The sequence below is a fragment of the Thermobia domestica genome, chromosome 11, assembly GCF_964235325.1.
Source record: "Thermobia domestica chromosome 11, izTheDome1.hap1.1, whole genome shotgun sequence".
In the NCBI taxonomy this organism is placed as follows: domain Eukaryota; kingdom Metazoa; phylum Arthropoda; class Insecta; order Zygentoma; family Lepismatidae; genus Thermobia; species Thermobia domestica.
This window is the reverse complement of record NC_137464.1, coordinates 152007899-152024601: the sequence shown is the minus strand read 5'-3', so window position 1 is coordinate 152024601 and position 16703 is coordinate 152007899. Positions and strand designations below refer to the sequence as shown.

Sequence of the window (16703 nt, the reverse complement as noted above, 5' to 3'; positions counted from 1 at the left end):
AAACAAAACCTATGGCAATCGTTTGTGCTACGTTTGTGCCGGAATGTACCGCAAAAAATTTCGTTTGTACCACTTCCGGTACGAAGCTATAAGGGTTTTAAATTGGGTGCCAGGAGAAACGGCAGCCTCCAAACTTGGAATTTCGAAACAAAACCTATGGCAATCGTTTGTGCTACGTTTGTGCTGGAATGTACAGCAAAAATTTTCGTTTGTACCACTTCCAGTACGAAGTTATAAGGGTTTTAAAGTGGGAGACTGGAGAAACGGCAACCCCCTACCTTGGAATTTCGAAACAAAACCTATGCCAATCGTTTGTGCTACGTTTGTGCCGGAATATACCGCAAAAATTTTCGTTTGTACCACTTCCGGTAAGAAGTTATAAGTCATTTAAATTGGGGGGGGGGGGCTGGAGAGACGGCAGCCTCCAACCTTGGAATTTCGAAACAAAACCTATGCCAATCGTTTGTGCTAAGTTTGTGCCGGAATGTACCGCAAAAATTTTCGTTTGTACCACTTCCGGTACGAAGTTATAATACTTTTAAAGTTGGGGGCAAACTTCAGAATTATCAAATTTAATACAAATAGAGATAGAAACATTGAGTTAACGGGAATCGTTAGTGCACTTATAAGCACTAAGCACTAACGTTAGTGCTATCATATTTTGGGATTTATTCAAGATTTTTGGTGGGGGGGCCAACTTCAGAAATATCAAATTGTATACAAATAAAGGTAGAAACATAGTGTTAACAGCAATCATTAGTGCATCATTAGTGCACTTAAACGCACTAAGCACTAACGTTAGCGCTACTATATTTTGGGATTTATTCAAAAAATTTGGTGTGGTGGTCAACTTCAGAAATATCAAATTCTATACAAATAGGGATAGAAACATGGGGTTAATGGCAAACGTTAGTGCATCGTTAGTGCACTTAAACGTACTAAGCACTATCGTTGGTGCTACCATATTTTGGAATTCATTCAAAATTTTCGGTGGGATGGGCAACTTCAGTAGTTTCAAATTCTATACAAATAGAGATAGGAACATAGAGTTAACGGCAATCGTTAGTGCATCGTTAGTGCACTTAAAATACTAAACACTGACGTTAGTGCTACAATATTTTGGGATTTATTCAAGATTTTAGATGGGGGCCAACTTCAGAAATATCAAATTCTATACAAATAGAGGTAGAAACATGCAGTTAAAGACAATCGTTATTGCATCGTTAGTGCACTTAAATGCACTAAGCATTAAGGTTAGCATTACCATATTTTGGGATTTATTCAAGATTTCTGGTGGGACCAACTTAAGAAATATCAAATTTCATACAAACATTTAGTGCTTTCTAGAAGCACTAACGATACACTAATGAATGGCATTAATTTTTTGTTAGTGCTTGAAGTTGACGCAAGTTCACCGTGCCCTCCAAAGATATTGTACCTGTAGCACCTACACTAATGAAGTACTAACGTTAGCGGTTGGTGCACTAAGAACCACTAACAATTGCACTAGAAGATATCATTAGTGCTTTTGAATATGGCGGAAATTTGATGCAATTAAAAATTCCCAATAAATGTCTTATAGGAGTTTAGTGACATGTAATTGTCCATAACTACACTAATATTAGTTATGGAACTACACTAATATTAGTTATAACGAAACTGTTAGTGTTTTCTAGAAGCACTAACGATGCACTAACGATTGCACTAGAATAGATCATTAGTACTCTTGAATTTGACGGAAATTTGACGCAATGAAAAATTTCCCATAAATTTATTATGTGTTTCGTTACATGTAATTGGCCATAAGTAAACTAATATTGAAGTTCTAACTAAATTGTTAGTGTTTTCCAGAAGCACTACCAATGCACTAACGAATGGCACTAAGTTTTAGTTAGTGCTTGAAGTGGGGGCGCTAAGTTCACTCTGGCCTCAAAAGGTATTTTAATTGTAGCACATTTACTAATGAAGCACTAACCTTAGGTGTAGATGCGCTAAGAAGCACTAACAATGTACTAACGATCGCTCTAGAAGAGATCATTAGTGATTTTGAATTTGGCGGAAATTTGATTCAATGAAAAATTTGCCTAAATTTCTTGTGAGTCTCGTGATATGTAATTGGCCATAACTACACTAATAGTGAAGCACTAACGAAATTGTTAGTGCTTTATAGAAGCACTAACGAATTGGACTATTTTTTCCGTTAGTGCTTAAAGTGTCGGTGCGAAATTCACGCTGACTTCTCCATAGGTTTTTTTACTTGTAACACCTACACTAATGAAGCACTAACGTTAGGTGTTTGTGCTCTAAGAAGCAATTACGATGCACTAACAATTGCACTAACAGAGGTAATTAGTGCTTTTGAATGAGATGGGAATTTGATACAATGAATAATTCCCCATGTGTTTCTTATGGGAGTTTTGAGACTTATAATTGGCCATTTCTACACTAATGGTGAAACACTAACGAAACTACTTGTATCTTCTAGAAGTACTAACAATGCACTAACGTATAAAACAAATTTTTTCGTTAGTGCTTGTAGTGGGGGTTAAGTTCACGATAAATTCGAAAGTTTTCTTTCCTTGTAATATTAGTGCTTCCTGGTGCACCAACACCTAAGTTTCGTGCTTCATTAGTGTAGGTGCTACAAGTAAGAAACCTTTGCGGACCAGCGTGAACTTGGTTCCCACTTCAAGCAGTAACGAAAAATAAGTCTATTCGTTAATGTATCGTTAGCGCTTCTGCAAAACACTCATAGTTCTGTTAATGCTTAACTATTGATGTAGATATGGCCAATTATATGCCACAAAAATCCCATAAGAGATTCATGTGGAATTTTTCATTGCGTCAAATTTCCGCCAAAATCAAAAGCACTAATGACCTCTTCTACTCAAATCGTTAGTGTTTCTTAGTGCATTAACACCTAACGTTAGTTCTTCATCAATGTAGGTCCTACAAGTAAAAAAACCTTTGGAAGCTTTCATGAACTTGGCGCCCCACTTCAACCAATAACGAAAAAATTAGAGCTGTTTTCACTCACTAAAAATTAGTGCTTCACTATTAGTGTAGTTATGGCCAGTTACATTTCAGGAAACTCACATAAGAAATTTAAGTGGAGTTTTTCACTGTGTCAAATTTCTGCCAAATTAAAAAGCACTAATGATCATTTCCAGTACAATCCTTAGTGCATCGTTAGTGCTTCTTCGTGCCCCAACCCCTAACGTTAGTGCTTAATTAGTGTAGGTGCTACAAGTAAAATATCTTTGGTGGTCAGCGTGAATTTGCGCCTTCTTCAAGCACTAACAAAGTAATTAGTGCATACATTACTGATTCCTGAAAATACTGACACTTTGTATGGAATTTGATATTTCTGAAGTTGCCCCCCACCAAAAATTTTGAATAAATTTCAAAATGTGGTAACACTAACGTTAGTGCTTAGTGCATTTAAGTGCACTAATCACGCTCTAACTATTGCCGTTAACTCCATGTTTCTACCTCTATTTGTATAAAATTTGATATTTTTTAAGTTGGCCCCCCATCAAAGATCTTGAATAAATCCCAAAATATGGTAGCACTAATGCTAGTGCTTATTGCGTTTAAGTGCACTAACAATGCACTAACGATTACCGTCAACCCCATGTTTCTACCTCTATTTGTATAGAATTTGATATTTCTGAAGTTGGCCCCCCTCCGAAAATCTTGAATAATCCCAAAATATGGTAGCACTTACGGTAGTGCTTAGTGTGTTTAAGTGCACTAACGATGCACTAACGATGCGCTAAGTTTAGTGAAAATCTGTCTGCATAAAGATGGGTGGGGGGCTAACTTCATATGAAGTAGGTCCCAAACCAAAATCTTCAATATCTCGTAAACGCTGATAGTACTAACGTTAGTTCTAAATGCACTAACGTGCACTAACGATGCATTAACGATGTGCAACGTTTGGTGTGATTTGGGAGAGGTGGGGGGCCAACTTCAGGCACGTAATTTTTTTGCGGTACATTCCGGTAAAAACGTACCACAAACGATTGACATAGTCTTATCTCGAAATTCCAAGATGGGGGGTTCTGGAAACGGCAGCCCCCTAGTTAAAACTGTCATACTTTTGTACTGGAAGTGATACATACAAAAATGTTTGCGATACATTCCGACACAAATGTTGTTAAACGATTTGCATAGGTCTCGTTTCGAAATTCCGAGGGGGCATCAAAACGGCAGTCCCGTAGCTTGAAACTCCCGTATCTTTGTACCGGAAGTGGTACAGAAAAGTGTTTAACGAAACGTTCCTGTTCAAAAGTAGTGCAAAGAGTGGGCATAGGTTTCATTTCGAAATTACTGGGTGCGGGGCTGCCGTTACCACAGCCCCTCTTGAAAACTCATATAACTTCGTACCGGAAGTGGAACAAACGAAAACTTTTGCGGTACATTCCGGCACAAACGTAGCACACACGATTGGCATAGGTTTTGTTTCGAAATTCCAAGGTTGGAGGCTGCCGTTTTTCCAGCCCCCCACTTTGAAACCCTTATAACTTCGTACCGGAAATGGTACAAACGAAAATTTTTGCGGTACATTCCGGCACCAACGTAGCACAAACGATTGGCATAGTTTTTGTTTCGAAATTCCAAGTTTGAAGGCTGCCGTTTCTCCAGGCCCCCATTTTAAAACCTTATAACTTCATACCGGAAGTGGTACAAACGAAAATTTTTGCGGTACATTCCGGCACAAACGTAGCACAAACGATTGGCATAGGTTTTGTTTTGAAATTTTTAGGTGGAGGGCTGCCGTTTCCCCAGCCCCCACTTTTAAACCCTTATAACTTCGTACCGGAAGAGGTACAAACTAAAATTTTTGCGGTACATTCCGGCACAAACGTAGCACAAACAATTGGCATAGGTTTTGTTTCGAAATTCCAAGGTAGGAGTTTCCGTTTTTCCAGCCACCCACTTTAAAACCCTTAAAACTTCGTACCGAAAGTGGTACAAACGAAAATTTTTGCGGTACATTCCGGCACAAACGTAGCACAAACGATTGACATAGGTTTTGTTTTGAAATTTTTAGGTGGGTGGGCTGCCGTTTCTCCAGCCCGCCACTTCAAAACCCTTACAATTTCGTACCGGAAGTGGTACAACCGAAAATTTTTGCGGTACATTCCGGCACAAACGTAGCACAAACGATTAGCATAGTTCTTGTTTCGAAATTCCAAAGTTGCAGGCTTCCGTTTCTGCAGCCCCTCCACTTTAAAACGATTATAACTTCGTACCGGAAGTGGTACAAACGAAAATTTTTGCGGTACATTCCGGCACAAACGTAGCACAAACGATTGGCATAGGTTTCGTTTCGAAATTTCTAGGTGTGGGGGTGCCGTCTCTCCAGCCCTCCCACTTTGAAACCCTTATAACTTCATACCGGAAGTGGTACAAACGAAAATTTTTGCGGTACATTCCGGCAAAGACGTAGCACAAACGATTGGCATAGGTTTTGTTTTGAATTTTTAGGTGGGGCGGCTGCCGTTTCCCCTGCCCCCACTTCAAAACCCTTATAACTTCGTACCGGAAGTGGTACAAACGAAAATTTTTGCGGTACATTCCGGCACAAACGTAGCACAAACGATTGCCATAGGTTTTGTTTCGAAATTCCAAGTTTGGAGGCTGCCGCTTCTCCAGCCCCCCCACTTTAAAACCCTTATAACTTCGTACCGGAAGTGGTACAAACGAAAATTTTTGCGGTACATTCCGGCACAAACGTAGTACAAACGATTGGCATAGGTTTTCTTTTGAAATTTCTAGGTGGGGGGCTGCCGTTTCTCCAGCCCATCACTATAAGACCCTTATAACTTCTTACCGGAAGTGGTACAAACGAAAAGTTTTGCAGTACATTCCGGCACAGACGTAGCACAAACGATTGGCATAGGTTTTGTTTTGAAATTTCTAGGTGGGGGGCTGCCGTTTCCCCAGTCCCTCACTTTAAGACCCTTATAACTTCTTACCGGAAGTGGTACAAATGAAAATTTTTGCGGTACATTGCGGCACAAACGTAGCACACACTATTGGCATAGGTTTCGAAATTCCAAGGTTGGAGGCTGCCGTTTCTCCAGCCCCCCCACTTTGAAACCCTTATAACTTCGTACCGGAAGTGGTACAAACGAAAATTTTTGTCCGGCACAAACATAGCAGAAACAATTGGCATAGTTTTTGTTTCGAAATTCCAAGTTTGGAGGCTGCCGTTTCTCCAGCCCCCCCACTTTAACACCTTATAACTTCATACCGGAAGTGGTACAAACGAAAATTTTTGCGGTACATTCCGGCACAGACGTAGCATAAACGATTGGCATAGGTTTTGTTTTGAAATTTCTAGGTGGGAGGCTGCCGTTTACCCAGCCCGCCACTTCAAAACCCTTACAATTTCGTACCGGAAGTGGTACAACCGAAAATTTTTGCGGTACATTCCGGCACAAACGTAGCACAAACGATTAGCATAGTTCTTGTTTCGAAATTCCAAGGTTGCAGGCTTCCGTTTCTGCAGCCCCTCCACTTTAAAACGATTATAACTTCGTACCGGAAGTGCTACAAACGAAAATTTTTGCGGTACATTCCGGCACAAACGTAGCACAAACGATTGGCATAGGTTTCGTTTCGAAATTTCTAGGTGTGGGGGTGCCGTCTCTCCAGCCCCCCCACTTTGAAACCTTTATAACTTCATACCGGAAGTGGTACAAACGAAAATTTTTGCGGTACATTCCGGCACAGACGTAGCAGAAACGATTGGCATAGGTTTTCTTTTGAATTTTTAGGTGGGGCGGCTGCCGTTTCCCCTGCCCCCACTTCAAAACCCTTATAACTTCGTACCGGAAGTGGTACAAACGAAAATTTTTGCGGTACATTCCGGCACAAACGTAGCACAAACGATTGCCATAGGTTTTGTTTCGAAATTCCAAGTTTGGAGGCTGCCGCTTCTCCAGCCCCCCCACTTTAAAACCCTTATAACTTCGTACCGGAAGTGGTACAAACGAAAATTTTTGCGGTACATTCCGGCACAAACGTAGTACAAACGATTGGCATAGGTTTTCCTTTGAAATTTCTAGGTGGGGGGCTGCCGTTTCTCCAGCCCATCACTATAAGACCCTTATAACTTCTTACCGGAAGTGGTACAAACGAAAAGTTTTGCAGTACATTCCGGCACAGACGTAGCAGAAACGATTGGCATAGGTTTTGTTTTGAAATTTCTAGGTGGGGGGCTGCCGTTTCCCCAGTCCCTCACTTTAAGACCCTTATAACTTCTTACCGGAAGTGGTACAAATGAAAATTTTTGCGGTACATTGCGGCACAAACGTAGCACACACTATTGGCATAGGTTTCGAAATTCCAAGGTTGGAGGCTGCCGTTTCTCCAGCCCCCCCCACTTTGAAACCCTTATAACTTCGTACCGGAAGTGGTACAAACGAAAATTTTTGTCCGGCACAAACATAGCAGAAACAATTGGCATAGTTTTTGTTTCGAAATTCCAAGTTTGGAGGCTGCCGTTTCTCCAGCCCCCCCACTTTAACACCTTATAACTTCATACCGGAAGTGGTACAAACGAAAATTTTTGCGGTACATTCCGGCACAGACGTAGCATAAACGATTGGCATAGGTTTTGTTTTGAAATTTCTAGGTGGGGGGCTGCCGTTTACCCAGCCCGCCACTTCAAAACCCTTACAATTTCGTACCGGAAGTGGTACAACCAAAAATTTTTGCGGTACATTCCGGCACAAACGTAGCACAAACGATTAGCATAGTTCTTGTTTCGAAATTCCAAGGTTGCAGGCTTCCGTTTCTGCAGCCCCTCCACTTTAAAACGATTATAACTTCGTACCGGAAGTGCTACAAACGAAAATTTTTGCGGTACATTCCGGCATAAACGTAGCACAAACGATTGGCATAGGTTTCGTTTCGAAATTTCTAGGTGTGGGGTTGCCGTCTCTCCAGCCCCCCCACTTTGAAACCTTTATAACTTCATACCGGAAGTGGTACAAACGAAAATTTTTGCGGTACATTCCGGCACAGACGTAGCACAAACGATTGGCATAGGTTTTCTTTTGAATTTTTAGGTGGGGCGGCTGCCGTTTCCCCTGCCCCCACTTCAAAACCCTTATAACTTCGTACCGGAAGTGGTACAAACGAAAATTTTTGCGGTACATTCAGGCACAAACCTAGCACAAACGATTGACATAAATTTTGCTTTGAAATTCCTAGGTAAGGGGGCTGCCGTTTCCCCAGCCCGCTACTTCAAAACCCTTGCAATTTCGTAACGGAAGTGGTACAACCGAAAATTTTTGCGGTACATTCCGGCACAAACGTAGCACAAACGATTAGCATAGTTTTTGTTTCGAAATTCCAATGTTTCAGGCTTCCGTTTCTGCAGCCCCTCCACTTCAAACCCTTATAACTTCGTACCGGAAGTGGTACAAACGAAAATTTTTACGGTACATTCCGGCACAAACGTAGCACAAACGATTGCCATAGGTTTTGTCTTGAAATTCCTAGGTTGGAGACTGCCGCTTCCCTAGCCCCCCACTTCAAAACCCTTATAAATTCGTACCGGAAGTGGTACAGACAAAAATTTTTGCGGTACATTCCGGCACAAACGTAGCACAAACGATTGCCATAGGTTTTGTTTCGAAATTCCAAGTTTGGAGGCTGCCGCTTCTCCAGCCCCCCACTTTAAAACCCTTTTAACTTCGTACCGGAAGTGGTACAAACGAAACTTTTTGCGGTACATTCCGGCACAAACGTAGCACAAACAATAGGCATACCTTTTGTTTCGAAATTCCAAGGTTGGAGGCTTCCGTTTCTCCAGCCCCCCCCACTTTGAAACCCTTATAACTTCGTACCGGAAGTGGTACAAACGAAAATTTTTGCGGTACATTCCGGCACAAACGTAGCACAAACGATTGCCATAGGTTTTGTTTCGAAATTCCAAGTTTGGAGGCTGCGGTTTCTCCAGCCCCCCCACTTTAAAACCCTTATAACTTCGTACCGGAAGTGGTACAAACGAAAATTTTTGCGGTACATTCCGGCACAAACGTAGCACAAACGATTGGCATAGGTTTTGTTTTGAAATTCCTAGGTGGGGGGGCTGCCGTTTCCCTAGCCCCCCCACTTTAAAACCCTTATAACTTCGTACCGGAAGTGGTACAAACGAAAATTTTTGCGGTACATTCCGGCACAAACGTAGCACAAACGATTGCCATAGGTTTCGTTTCGAAATTCCAAGGTGGGGGGGCTGCCGTTTCCCCAGCCCCCCCACTTTAAAACTATTATAACTTCGTACCGGAAGTGGTACAAACGAAAATTTTTGCGGTACATTCCGGCACAAACGTAGCACAAACGATTGGCATAGGTTTTTTTTCGAAACTCCAAGGTGGGGGGGCTGGCGAAATGCACCTGATCTCAACATGCCCACAGCCATAGAGCGGTTTGATAAATTACCTTCAATAGTTTGTAATTACATATCACCTTGTTTACTACTTTACGTAAGAAAATATCGAAACCTCTCTAAGACGGACACCTCTCTATAGCGGACAATTTTTGATTCCCCACGGCTGTCCGCTTTAGAGAGGTTTCACTGTACTTTATTCTCTTTGAAGTCATTATTTTAAAAAAATCAAAGACCACGTTGCCAAAATATTCGGAAACTTAATTTGTAAAGCAAACACGTTAGGTTTGCATTTCCCAGCACTATTTTTCACAAAGTTTAGGAATTATTATGCAAAAAGACATGTTTAAAATTTTCCTTTTTATTGCAATTGCTCATGTAAATAGTACTAGTAGTACTTAACAACTCTGTTCTGAAACTGAGGATAAAATGTTAACATTGGAAGAGAATAGGAACAAGAGTCCAGAATAGGATAGGGCAAGATCATGGACAGAGGAAAAGCATCAGATTAAGCCAGAGAATAGGTTAGAAATACAAGGTGTAAAGTAATGTAATTTGAGTATGTTGGAATTTAGTGTCCTTTTCAGCACCGAGGCTATGAGAGACGTGGACTTACAGTATAAAGTGGAATCCGAATCACCGTAATGCATTCATTTTTAAAAGATTCACTCTCTTCCAGAGAATCGAACTCGGAACCCTGTGCACAAAAGGTGGATGCGCGAAGAAGTAGGCCATAAAATAATGTAAATTACTGGAGTTGATTAATTAGTTTCTTCTTCCTTTTCGATTTCGAGGATAAATTATACAAAATATATTGCTTAAAGTGAGAGCTGAATCATTGTTCGGGTTTATCCAAGGCTTGACACACCCAATGGGAATCGAAAAGTATGTGTTTTACTGGTTACCAAATTTCAATCTGACAGGCAAGAGGAAAGTATCATAAACCAAGAAACAGATACAAAACCATTTTTGTTTTGATATGAAATCTTGCTTACATCTCATTCTCCGTTCGGGAAACATTTTATGCTGAGCATCAGTGAATCGTGTTTGCGAAATTAAAGCCAAAAATTTGATATGCTCTTAGTTTAACATCATTAACAACAGAATTCCTTCATCATTTACAGTTATTTTGTGTCAAAATTTTTGAAATAAGAAACTCGTGGATAGCGTTGTAAACATTCTTCCTTACGTATTTTAGCAGCCTCAATAAATATTATAGTATATAGTTATAAATTTTAGTTTATTAAATTTTAAATACTATTTTAGCAGCCTCAATAAATATTATAGTATATAGTTATAAATTTTAGTTTATTCAATTTTAAATACTTTTTTCTCATGAAATTTACTGGATTTTCAGAACAGTTATTGCTAATATTATTAAACTTCTTACTAAAACATTTTTGCCTTTGAAAGAATCTAACAGTTCTATAAATAATTTGTTGAAACTAGAGAACACTCCATTCACTGATTTGCATCTTTTCTTTCCTACCAAATGACCGATTTCTTCTAATTCTTTATTTTTTTTCATAACTTCCTCTTCAGCATACAGTAACTACACGGCTTTTTGTATCCTAATGGGGAAAGCGAAGGTGGAACATACTGTTAGCGCTACATTAAAATTGAAATACTTTTAAGCCGCCCAAAATTTTTAGGGAGAAAAGTAGAGAAAATATTTTTTTCTTTCTTTCTTTTTCTGTTCTTTTTTGCTTATTTGTTCCGGAAAGCTCCAAGCACTTGCATTTCTAATCATAACACTATTCCAAATTTCCATATTCCATCTACAACAACAACGAAGGAATTCACTTCCTATGGAATGTACTTGGCAGTTGTGCTTTACTATAACTGAGATTACAACCACTGAATCACACAAGAGACAATGAAAATGCGGTGACTTTTTCTTGAATTATGGAGTTCGTGAAGAAATAGTGCCTATGTTTCTAAACAGAGAATATAAATCACACGCTTTGCTAGGGCAGATTCATTATATTTCCAGATATATCAGTTGCTCTCTACGTATGGTAAAATAAACATAGCTACTTCCACATAAGCAGTTTTTCTTATTGTGTTATTTAGTCATGAGAAAGAAATATAAACGCAGTTACTTGATCGCTAGATACGAAAGATATACAACGTAAGTCTAGTAAGTGTCCGCTACTCATTTTATTATTATTATTATTATTATTATTATTATTATTATTATTATTATTATTATTATTATTATTATTATTATCTTAAATCTTCCAAATGACAAGTGATAATATGGTGCACTAAGTCGTTAAACTTCATTGAATTATCTATCAAATGATGTGTAATTGTAATAAAGTTGAATTGGAAGACAAAATCTTACTGTATTACAAAAACCCAGTCAACCATAACTTTTGTGCATATTTAGGCTCAATATCTGACTAGGAATCTGCACTCAATTCGAGCTAGTAGCTATTGAATATTGACGAACTGGCGATAGTGTTTATAAAGCTGAATGCATTATTTCATTTCATTTTATTTTATTCTTTTTAAGAATTTAAATTTCTGTCGTTGTTTTCTTCTTCATATGAAACGTGATCAACAGTGGCGGATCTAGCCCGGGGCCGGGGGCCTAGGCCCCCTAGTTTTTCGAGTGACAAAAATAATTTAAGCTATTATTTATATGCTTTCGAAAGTTTTAGTAAACTCATGATATACCTATCATAGTCTGGGCTTTGGCTGGCCCCCCAGTTTTTACCTTCTAGATCCGCCACTGGTGATCAACATATTGTATAACACTCTTATTCTGTGACCAATAAAGCTTTCAAATGATACGGCAAATAGTGGCTGTGTAGAATCACAACTTTTGATGCAGTTATTCTAGGGAAAACTTCTCGTAAATATCATGAAAGTTTTCTTAAATTAATTATTTTCACCAAAATAATAAATGAATATCATCAATATGATTGAATTCTTCGACTGGAGACCCTAGGTTAATGGTAACGTTTCTTCCAAGCACACTTCCTGGAAATATGCACCTCCAACCCCCTAATAGGCCAACCACTTCCTCTGGAGCTGATCTAAATTTATTAGTGATTACATGTCATTCTTGTCAGTGCGTCTTTTAGCAAATAGTGACTCAGTGCAGCCCCTCACACTTTTCCGAAAGAAGACTGAGCAATGGGTCTGTTGAACAGTAGTTGTTGTTGTTTGTTTGTTTGTTTGTTTTTCCTACCTTGTCGATGTTTCAACGTACGTGCGAGAAACATTGAGAAGAGAAAACGCTCTATTGTAGCCTCTGTAATTATGACTACAATTCATTTACGGAATGCAGTTGCTAAAGTAAAAGAAAGAAAGGTCCTCTTAACATCCAGCCTTAGGCCAAAGGATTCGTTTGTGTTCTACATCAAGAGAAGTAGCTACTCACATCCTACTTGTTTCACCCGTTTGCCAATAGTTTTCGGCGGATAATAATGGAATATATGCGAAAGAGAATACTTAGCGAGTAAAACAGAAGTAGCTGTAGCTAATGTCTCGTTTAATCGTTTCCAGCTTCCTGTGTTTCCAGACTGACGACCCAATGGAAAAAACTGCACACATAAACAGCGAACATTTTTATATCATCAGCCTAAAGCCCTTCACGAAGGTAATACGTAAACGTAGAGAAAATACAATAAAAATAAAATTTACACAATTTCATATTTTTTTTATAGTACTATAAGTATAGTGCTATAATACTTGCTTTAGTGCTTTAGTAAGCACTAAAGCACTTTAGTAAGTACTAAATACTATAGTGCTTTAGTAAGTAAGCACTATAATAGTAGTATATTTTTACAGCACTTGGGCATACGTCTGGTAAAAAAAAAAAAAGCAACAAACAGCTGCTCAACCTATACTGATAGGAACATTTAATGTACATTAATGTTTATTTTCTTTTTCAATTTCATTCTATTTTACAATTAAAAGTAATCAATTACCAATTATTTACAATAAGTTCGCCTTAGATAAGCAATAATGCCATATAAGTAAATCATGAATACTGGAAAAGACTGAGGGAAGCATCAAATAATAGTGAAATAATTTTTTTATGTCTTAAAACACCTAACTTTCCTTAGGGGAAAGGAGTTAGATTCATCAATGATGTTTTTAAATGTGCCTCTACTGTAGTGTAAAAATTAGTTCATGATATTTATTTATTATTTAACTTGGTTTAACCTATCTTAAATTTTAGATGTTAATGAACTACACTTTCGGAAAATTGTCGGTAGAACGTTGTTACCGAAAAAGCCTCCACTTCAAGTTTCTCTCACATTCCTAACATCCTATAGGAAAAGATTATAGAACAACTTAAAGAATGAAAAAAAAATGCTTCAATATTTGGATTCAAAGGGCATCGGGTTCAGGGAATACCCTTTAGCGGAATATTTCTACTGTAGTTGTATTTTTTCGTTCCTTGTTACAAAATGTTGCCCTAAGAGCAAAAATATATTACGGTCTGAGTTCTGTCTGGATTTTCTATTCTTTAGTTAAAAATGAGTTCGGAGACAAAGATAATGATTAAAACGTCTCACTATTAAAGTCTAATAATTTTCAGACTAGCACCATATTCCATCTCGTTTATCACATTTTTCAAAATATTTCGATATCTAAGAGCATTCTTGTAATTTAGCTGCACAGTTCGCCCATTCGTACAAAATATTATGAATCACTACAGTACCTAGGTATAATAGAATATACCAGTATCACTACAATATACACCGTGTATCATTTATCAACACCTAATATATCATTACATTTAATTAAGCATTATAAAAATTGTGTTACAAAATGTAGTGGTTAATTCAAATTTTGAAAGACTAGGAACAATGTAAGGAAGTGGGTGTTGGCGCAAGATTTCGTTGAAGGTGAGCTTCATTACGCAGCCTACTGTTTCAACACATTATTCGAATGTTTATGAATAATAAAATATCACCTACCCTCGTCCCACAAGTAGCCTTAGAGCATCTAGGTTGCCCTCAAATGCAGCCCAGAGAGTAGGAGTCATCCCATCTTCATCTTTGGAATTACAATCTCGCTTCGTAGCTTCTTTCAGAATGTCCAGAATCCCATCCCGTGCAGCTCTGTTGAAAACAAAAAAGAAAATTAGAGATACAGATAAAAATCAATCATAAACCATTATAGTTAGAAACAAAACACTCATATCTGAATCGTATTTCGTACAGGATTTAGGATTTTAGATTTCTGGGCTTTTGGCATCTAAGGCCATTTAGAACGTCACTTTTATATATATATATATATATATATATATATATATATATATATATATATATATATATATATATATATATATATATATATAGGGATGACGTCCCTCGGCGAGCACACTATTCAAGGAAAGGGAAGGAAGAAAGGATTGGAGAAGGAAGCGGCCTGGGACCTATAAGTTGGGTACCATCCCGGCATTTGCATGGTGTGAATGAGGAAAATCCAAGAAAACCTCATTTAGGGTGGCTGGCCTGAAAAAGCCTTTTACACTTTTTCGACCGAGTGGCCCCACCGGAAATCGAACCCGGTACCGCTCGCACCGAAGGTCCGCTCGCAGTACATTGTTAATGATGGGGCATAGGTGAGGGTTCCAAAGCACAATGCTAAAGATTGTAAGCACAATCCACGCGTACAGTAAGGTATTTAAGACTCGAATACCACATAAGGCAGACTCTAGAGATCTGCTCAAAGTTCAAAATATGCAGTAAAAATATGTCGTATTTGATTCTTCAAATCTTTATAGATCACTTCGTGTTTTGTACTCACTCGTTTGTGACCACCTTAAGTGTTCCCTTCAATCGGGGTGGATGGAGTTCGATGAATTAAGGAAATACATTTTACCTAGGTAGATCTTACTATTTAAAAGTAAAAATAAAGTAAATAAAATAAAATAAGTGAAAATAAGATTTGGAGAACGTGCCTATACGACAGGAAATACATGTATACTGTGTGAGACACGACAATTTTTCAGTTTAGATATAGGATCATTAGGACGTTTGATGTCACAAAATCATAGTGTAGTATTTTTCAGCTATCAATATTGTCTATTTGAATTTACTTGTTATGTTATGGGTCTGGGTCGCTGTTCTCCGTATTTTTATATTGTCTCTGTGCTTATAGTTACTGTGAACCATAGCCACCGCACTAAATTTTCTTACTATCATTTCGTGAATCAAATTATGTCATACTGAAGTTATTAAATATTTAATTATGAAATATAAATAAAAATATAGTAATAGGTTTCTTCGGAAAACTTCGTCCGAAGAAAATTTCCTCTACCAGCAGAACACTCTTTCTGGGTTCTTCTAGGATTCATAATGAAATATTTATTCATAAAATAAAGAAAATTATTAGAGCCATTTTCGAGAAAACGTCGGAACAAAACATACTCACACCAGTAAACCACCCTTTCTAAAATTTTGTAACGAAATGAGTTATGTTGTATTATAACTTGATTATTTTAAAGAAACAAATAATATAAACGTAATAACTAGGGTCCGGAAGTTGAGGAGAAATCATCTTTTTTACGAGTGACCGAAGACGAGGCTTTACATAATATAGCTATATAGTATGTTCATTTTGGGACATTGTTTGCCAGAAAGGAATATTATTTGTCCTTTTTTTTTGTCTTTTTCGGCGATTTTTTTTGTTTATTGTTCTTTTTTTAAGCTTTTCATAGGTCTTAACGTATTTTCCCCTTCATCTTTCAACAATAAATTTACTGGTAATTAACTCGAATCAGCACCACCTCTTAAAATCTTTTCTTTAGTAAAGAAAATTCAAAAGATAAGACATTCTTCAACGACTATACTGACCAGATTTGCAAATTGCAACAATCTCTAGTCAGATAAGGAGGCGTAACAATGTCCTCTAGCAAGGGGGAGTGAGGGTGGAAAGTTTTGTTATTTTAGTTTGTACTTCAGTTTGTGGAAGGACAAACCGTTAACCCAGGGGCGCAAATAAGGGCCCCGCAGACCCTGCATTGCGGGGGCCCAAGCCATTCTGGGGCCCCCAAATCGTGAAGTGGGACGTCAAGAAGGGGCCTCACTCGACGCTGTCTGCGGGGCAGGGTTTCCAAGCCTTTAGTTACGCCACTATGTTAACCAACCAGAAGCTTGTATTTCTTGAGTATTATATTCATTAAACACAGATGGTGATCAGAAAAATGGAAACACCTGAACGAAATTGCAACTTACCAGATTAATATGGTGTCGGGCCACCTTTCGCCTTCAGAACAGCCTTTATGCGACTTGGGATGGAGGCATAGAGGTCGTGAATGGTA

General features: G+C 38.3%; 1 protein-coding gene across 1 annotated transcript in view; it reads right to left on the bottom strand.

Annotated features, from left to right (window-relative positions):
• The window catches only part of Sans (SAM_USH1G_HARP domain-containing protein Sans), a 256233-nt gene that overhangs the window by 114037 nt on the left and 125493 nt on the right, over positions 1-16703 (bottom strand). The window contains exon 2 of the mRNA XM_081731215.1: positions 14353-14496. Within this exon, the coding sequence (XP_081587341.1) occupies positions 14353-14496 (144 nt within the window). The remainder of the gene's footprint in view (positions 1-14352; positions 14497-16703) is intronic.